At 38.8% G+C, this 7,703-nt stretch overlaps 1 protein-coding gene across 3 annotated transcripts; it reads right to left on the bottom strand.

Moving 5' to 3' along the window:
* Positions 1-3,013: 3,013 nt before the first annotated feature.
* LOC143365436 (uncharacterized) lies at positions 3,014-6,372 on the bottom strand. 3 transcript variants are annotated; one of them, XM_076805610.1, is made up of 4 exons: positions 5,797-6,371; positions 5,450-5,722; positions 4,436-4,685; positions 3,014-3,898 (listed from the first exon to the last, which is right to left on the bottom strand). In XM_076805610.1, exons 2-4 carry the CDS (start codon positions 5,462-5,464, stop codon positions 3,441-3,443), a joined length of 723 nt encoding a protein of 240 aa, XP_076661725.1. In that variant the 5' UTR covers positions 5,465-5,722; positions 5,797-6,371; the 3' UTR covers positions 3,014-3,440. The 3 variants fall into 3 exon arrangements, with proteins under 3 accessions (XP_076661725.1, XP_076661726.1, XP_076661724.1); XM_076805611.1 differs by having other exon boundaries at positions 3,014-3,895; positions 5,450-6,372; XM_076805609.1 differs by having other exon boundaries at positions 5,450-6,371.
* Between the last annotated feature and the right edge of the window lie 1,331 nt (positions 6,373-7,703).

Here is a 7,703-nt window from a genome sequence, read left to right as displayed (position 1 = left end):
AGTAAACACAGCTTACATGAACACACTGAATGTAAATATTGCTGATCTATTTGAGCCAATGCAATTGAAAATGTCATTACGTCATCCTCATCTTGTAAGTCTCTGCGAACCACGTTGATGGCACTGCCTCTACCGTGCCATTTTCCACAAATTGTACAATTGTCCACGTCTTCATTGGTTTTGCAAAATATAACATTATTTCGGTTCTTCATAACTGTTTCAATCAGAACAGTAAACAAATAAACAGTTTAAAACTGTTATTTTCATAGCCATCTCACTCCCTGATTTAAAGAAAGTGGGTAGTCCTATCATCCTACAATTTTACTGACTTTACAATTGTCTAGGACAGTTGTAATTGTTATACTTATGTACGTACTAAAAGTGCTGAACTACCTAATAACAACGCAGTTAATGATATTAGCACCGTTATTCGTTATAATTATTTTAAATACTGCGAAATTAAGTTTAATACTCTGAGTCAAAATAGACCCGGGCACCGCCGTTAGAGGGTTAAGAAAAGTGACAAATGTAGATCCTTCATCTTGCTATTAATGCAGACAATTTTTATTTTACGTTAAAGTCCGCAGGCTACAATGTATAACGAATTGCAGTAGATTCTTGCATAACGCGATCAACAAATTTTTTTAACAAAAATAATGGATTATGAAGGATTTAAAGATGATTTAAAGGGGAGAATATATAATATTTTAGAGGAGAATTAGGTAATGATTCGTCACGAAATCTCATTTGCTACAGCTAGACTGCGGATTAGGCAGATTAAAAGATTTGGAGTTTGTATATGTTTAATTTTTTTAATTCTGCAAGAAGGAAAGAAATTGACTTAAATTTCCTGTAACAGAATACTCTTCATTTAACATAAATATCGCAATAAGTATTTGAGTGTACTTGTACAGCACATTTACAGTTTCAGTTCCATGTTGCATTCCAATGATTTCTATAATGTCACGATGACTTTAGATAAGGAGTTACTGAGAATAAGCCACATATAATTAACGACAACGAATGAAAACATTGTCTTGGAAACTAGTAAAATGACTGTAGTCTATTTAGAAGAAGACTACTTATTATACTGCTTTTGAACAAGACTTTTTATTCCTTATTACTTAAGCGAAGATGGCCGAAAAATGAGTAAATTGCCACAACGAGGATCATACATATGAAAATTAGTAATTAAATCTTTTCTGTAGAACTGTAAGACCAGGATGGAACCACAACCATTTTTTGTCATAGTTGTAGAAAATTGTGAAAAAAGCTTTAATACTAAACTGAAATTTATTGTTTATGGGTTTAATGTTCAGTCTATTCAAGTTCTCGAGTTTGTCGAGTGTAAGAACAACGAAAAGAAAGTATTAGCCGGAACAGTTCCTCGTCTGCCTAGCTCATGGTATGGATTTATTCCAGAGACGCTACGTAGTTCTCTGGTGTCAGGTGTAACGCCTATCGAACGAAAAGGTGTGGAAGGATCTATTAAATATGAGGCTACTATAGATCTGCGACTAACATATGATCGAAACATTAGTGATGTTCTCTAGAAATTTCATGTACGTCAATGCTGGTGTACTTTAAAATGCTACGGAAGTTTAAGACTGCAAAGATATGTCACGAGCTTTATTCGTTCAAAAAATAAAACGAGAACAATACCAATTCGATTGATATAGACGCTTCTTTGTTTTGTTGTAATAATAATTCAGCCCTACAGCCAAGGATTAGACTCGGTTTACGGTATCCTATATTTACAAAACTGTCTTATCCATTTATTTTTATTTCTAATGTTTATTTATTTGTATTTGTTCACAGTAAAAAATAGTAAATAGGATCTTTCTTTATCCACGAAGGAAGGCATGTTCGTGATTGACGAGTCTGGGAAATGATAGTTGTCCCGTAAACGCTATGTTCGTGCCTGCAATCATTTCAAGTGACGAAATATTTCGATGATAATTCACGTTAATGTTAAATTCTATGCTATCAAAGAAACTGTAATAAATAGCAATTCATATACCACACATTTAATTATCGTATTAATTAATTCGAAATAATAATTAAATACTAAACTACCGCGGAAAATTGGCTGATATGAAAACAGAAACATGAATAGTGTTTGTGGCTTGCGGAAGAACTTTAAAGGAAGACATAAACGGTATAGTTACCTGTCACAATTATGACCTTCACACCCCGCTGATATTCATAAATGTTTCACGTATAAAGAAGCGTTTAGGCGCGAAAAACTGTATAGTATCCTGTTTAATTAAATAATAAGTAGATTTATGACATCTGCAAGGACATAGTGCGAAGTTGTTGGAATAAACGCTATTTCTGTGACGTCGATGTGGCTGAATATTGTATTAACTGCTCGGTGTGGTACATATTGCTCTTTTGCCGAACAAACGTTCGTTTTTGCTTCATGATAATAATACGTGAAAACCTTTTAAATTATAGTGGGCCGATCGACGTTTCGATCGAACCCATTTGAAAACGGCGTTTCTAGTTAACCTCTTCAAGGACAAATTCTCCGTCCACAGACATAAAGGATTTCTATTTCCGGTTAGCAATACTTCGCGTTGTTCAAATTACATGGAAACAAATAGAAAATGACCAAGGTGGGTGGAAATAATTACAAACGCATTAACAAAAATATTATAGTGGCCATACCACTGTCTTTTAATATCAAACCATAATTAAATATACACATATATGCCGGGTCCTTGGACACGTCGACCCTCGCCCTTCCAGGCTATTTGCGATCCGTCTTTTCAACAAATTTCTGTTATTTTTGTGTTACAAATATCATTAAAAGATGTTTCATACGAGAAGGAAAATATATACATAAAAAATTATAGTAGCGTTTCACGATTTTCAGCTAAATCGTATCACGTAACAAGTTCCCCTCAAAATTGAAGCGTCTATGAAAATATTCGAAAAAACTATTGAGACTCCCAATTTTGATCACTAACCTTTTGCACTCGACCGTCCCCTCCAAATTTCCACTAAAAATGACTATAAGTCGAAACAATTCCTACATTACTAAATGCAAATGCCACTGGATTTAATCAATTAAAATGTTTGGATTCTCGAGTCAAAATAGCTTCGAGTGTAAAGGGTTAATAACAAAGTGGTTCCAAACATTCGATCGATAGTATACAACAAACATTCTAATACGGGTCGAAAGAGGGCCCAGATGCATTGTCATTTTCGTTCAGCTAATGATTAACACTTTACCTATGCGGAAGCCTATTAAAAAGATTTTCACTAATTGTGTTGTGGCAAAAAGGAAGCTTAGAAATCTTCTGTTAGATATATGAATAGAAATTTGAAGGATCCATTTAAAAGTCACGGATTTCTAAAAATTCTGAAATAGTTGTAGGTAATGTGTTGGAATCGATCAACGTAGCAACCAATGGGGGCCTAGGTGATGGGAGTCATCACCATAGGCGCCAGCCATGGGTTTTGTGCGCGTGAATGGCGACGGGCACCGGGTACGGTTTGGGCACGTGATAAGGCACAGCCACGTGGACGGGATACGGTCTGTCCACGTGGATGACCTTCTCGAAGGGCACCGGGTACGGTTTGGGTACCGGCACCGGAACAGCGACGGGTCGATCCACTGGAACGTGGACGGGTCTGTCGACCGGCACTGGTACCGGTCTGTCGACGTGCACCAGCTTTTCCACGTGGACGGGGTACGGCTTTGGTACCGGAACCGCTACCGGCACCGGAACTACACGGTCCACTGGAAACGGAACTGCACGATCAACCGGCACCGGAACCGGCACGTGCTTCGCCACTGGAACCGCCACCGGAAACGGGTGCGGAATCGGCTGCGGCACGGGTACCGGCAATGGCTGCGGAACTGGGTGCGGCACGGGTACCGGAATAGCTGCTGAAACAGCGAATCACAGATCAGGTCCACAGTGATTCCTGCTATTTTGTCTTTCGCCTCCCCAAGATGGCCATAAATGCATAAAACCCTCTGCTTACAGTGAGTGTAAATTATTAGAGTCCATAAATTTGCCATTAAAGCTGAATTCTTGTTATTTTTATAAAGTATTTAATGGGATATTGAAATGCAAATATTCCTGGTAGAAACACTATAGGTAACATTATCCGTCACATGGGTAACATTTTTCATACTGTGGCCCCCATAACTGGGTCGCCATCTGTATGAATATCTTCAATATCGACAAAAACAATTTCATTCTGGTGTTTAATGCATCCCAGTAGATAAGTGGAATATTTTTGTAGAATTTGACAACTTCAATGATTAAACGTCGTGAGTGAAATATCAGACAGTGTTTGTTGAAATTATTAGGTGTAACATCGACCTCAAAAAATTAGATTCAGAATTATGTAAAAAGGTAACGTAAGAATTTTAATGAATCTAATGTAAGTAGCTGAAATAATGCAAAAGTATACTAACGAGCCGAATGCGCTATGGCTGGAGGAGGTAAATGTGGTGCAGCAGCTTCCAGACCTACAGGCACACCTTCAGGAACCGGCGATTCGTAGACAGGTGCTGGTTCAGGAGCCGCGAACAGCTGTTCAGGTGGCAGACCATATCCCAAATTCAAGAGACCTCTCTTGTCATGTTTCCTCGAAGCAATAGAGTTCTTCTTCTCCCGCTTGTCAACTGTGATTGCTGAAGTAGCTACCAGAAGCAGTGACAAAATCTGAAAACGAAACAGCCATAAGATGCAATGAAATTATACAAGTCTGTCGACATTTTACTGATGAAAAGTTAGCAAACAAACTATCGATCATCGCCTGTACATGAACCCCCTCCAATGAAAATGTATAAATTTTCATAAATAATGTAGTATTTTCATACTTAATAAAGAATTAAGGCACATTAGTTTCACCGTGTCGCGAAATGGTCATCGCTGCGCGAACATTAAATGATCAATAAAAAGGCGATTCACGTGTTACCGGTGTGCGCGTTTCTCCACTGTCTCGATCTACTGCACTACATCGAATAGTAAACACACAATTATTACAACGCGATAAAATCGTTATTGAAAAAATTAACGAATTTCTGACATTTCAATAGAAATACCTCACTTCGCAGAGTTTTTAAAACATTAAAATTTTCAAGTTTCCAAAGACTTACGAACTCAACGGTAGACTACGGATTTCATACATTCCGCGGATCTTTGCGCAAAATAAAAATGTTCTCCCTCATTTGCAACACGCTGGTGCAAAATAGAAATGTATTTCCTTCCTCGACGAGTTTCACGAATTGAACATAACATAAAAATATCTTTGTTCCACCGTGTTTACTGTTACTGTATTTCTCACTTTTGTCATGAACACATAAAAAAACCGCAGTCTACTGATTAAATATCTGACGGACGAATTAAATCTGTCTATCTCGTCGAAGCGACCGAAAAATCCGCATTGTCCGTGAGAAGCGAAGAAAATGATGAACGAATGGTACCAGAAGCAACTTCATGACGGCGGCGCCAGTCGGCTCCCGAAATCCTAGTTGGTAGCTACGGGGCCGAAGGAAAACTGCGTTTGCTTCTTGCTTGTGACCCCCATATATATTTATAGGGCACAGGCCGACAAGACGCGATACTATGAAGACGCGCGGCCGTCGTTGTCAATGGACTTTCGCTGCTACCAATCCTGGGTGATGGCCAAATGGCGGTCACGACCGCTTTTCTTTCGTACGCCGGAGGAAGACACCTCCCGCGGCGGTAGAGGACGGCTGCAACGGCGAATACGGGGGAGCATCATCGTTAGAAATGACAGTACGCGTCCCGGAGATCGTGAGATAGCTACCCGGTGAAAATTCTCTACGTGAAGATTCAAATTAATAAGAGCCGTTCCGGTGCGTCCAATCGTGACACGCGTCCGTATAAGCCTGGTTATGCGGCGTCGGCGGTCTCGTTACGTTTTTTCATCTATTTCTCGACATCCTGACGGAAGCATGCCTCCGACAAGCCCGGGAATACTAATGTTCTTTGCGTAAGCGTGAAAAGTGGATTAGTCATGCCACCGTCCCTTCTAGAACTGGACATTTATGCTTATGTTAGAACACTGAATCCGGCAAAATTAATACTGGCTTTGCCCCCGGACATACTGGTCCACGTATCGTTGCCTTGATCACTATGAAACCTACTCTTTTCTTAAATTCTCCTAATTGTTTGAGCCACAGAATTTGTCTTCGTTTTTAGTACATTTTTCTTTCTCTTTTGTGACTCCTGTTTACATTGCAATCATTACGACTCTCTTAATTTAATCCCCAAGAACCACTGGTTTACCATAGCGCAAAGCACGAAATGTTACTACAATTTTACTCATAATATTACTAATTGTCACTGTGTTGACATTAGAAAAATTCTTGGACAGACTCCTCACCAACCAAAGCTGAAAACGATACTGTTAATGTGGATTAAACTTTTAGTAACTTAAAAAATAGATGAAACTTTTTGGTCACAACTAATTTGTGAATTTTGTACAGAAAAATGCTCGAACAAGTGTAATCAAAATGTATTAATGTAATTAATGTAATTAATGTAATGTATGTCTTCTTTGAAAAATGATAAATGATTTGTTTCTATAACTTTTACTAAAAATCGTTTCAGAAACATATTTGCATTCACATAAAAATCGGCAGTCTAGTCACAACGGACCCAGAAGTCCTATAGTCAAGGTGTTGCCAACAGTGTTGGAATTCCATGGTTTTTCCTTATTCTCCGGACAAAAATTGTAATATTTGAGAAGAAATATCGTTGGTATTTTCGCGGAGACAGATTATTTCATCGAAACGATCGTGACTCGCATCGCGATTCTGCGTCCGCGAATGAATCGCATTCTTCGGGCGAGTAACGTCGAGGTGGTGTGTTTGCTCCGTTAACGAGATCAACGAAACCAGCTTCGGCTTTTCTTGCACCAGAGAGGCATTAGCAGGTTTCCGCGTTGGCCGCATCCGCGAACTTTCCTAACTTTCATTTTCTAATACGTCTGAGCCACTTCTAATGCCGGCCGCTACCTGTCATTCATTATTCATTGTTATGCTCCCTGGCGATTCCATAACACGCTCGAACGTGTCGAAGAACGCCCTGTTACAGTGACGAAATATAGCGGTCAAGCCGGACGACTCGAAATTAATTCTTAATTGACTTCCGCTTGAGTCGGCGAATGAATTTCGTTTTTCCGACGATCGATCTTAATGTGGTTCCGTTTTGCATTATTGAGCTGCCACTATAATTTTGCTGTCTTTGTAATCGTTTGTACAATTTCCTGAGTGGTGGCTGTACGAGGAAACCGTTATCGATTAATTATACGGCAATTGAATGTTGCAGTACCGTGATTAATGTAATGAAATATGTAAAACGTTTAAATACGTTTGTGACAGCACTAGTCACCACCTGGACAATACATATCCTCATTAATTAATTGCCTACATGAAGCAAGCTTTTAAGTTTCTACTAACATTTACAATTGATATAAAAATATTTGATATCCACAAAAAGTCAATTCAATTTTGACATGTTTGATATTTTTTCGTCACCTCTTTTCGTACATCTACGAAGTGACGTATAATACACATTTTATTTGAGGTAGACTAAATCGATGAATGACGCCTCCACTAGTGTTCTACGTGTAGGTTACATGCTCGACCTGAAAGAAGGACATTTCCCTTTGAGATGCAAAATTTATGGTCAAGTATGCAGATTATTCTT

The sequence above is a fragment of the Halictus rubicundus genome, chromosome 2 (genome assembly GCF_050948215.1).
Source record: "Halictus rubicundus isolate RS-2024b chromosome 2, iyHalRubi1_principal, whole genome shotgun sequence".
NCBI lineage: Eukaryota > Metazoa > Arthropoda > Insecta > Hymenoptera > Halictidae > Halictus > Halictus rubicundus.
This window is presented reverse-complemented; position numbering and strand designations above follow the sequence as displayed.

Coding starts and splice junctions, on each gene's coding strand:
- LOC143365436 (XM_076805609.1), bottom strand. Junction 3,899..4,435: donor AGCCATAGCGCATTCGGCTC/GTTAGTATACTT, acceptor TCGCTGTTTCAG/CAGCTATTCCGGTACCCGTG.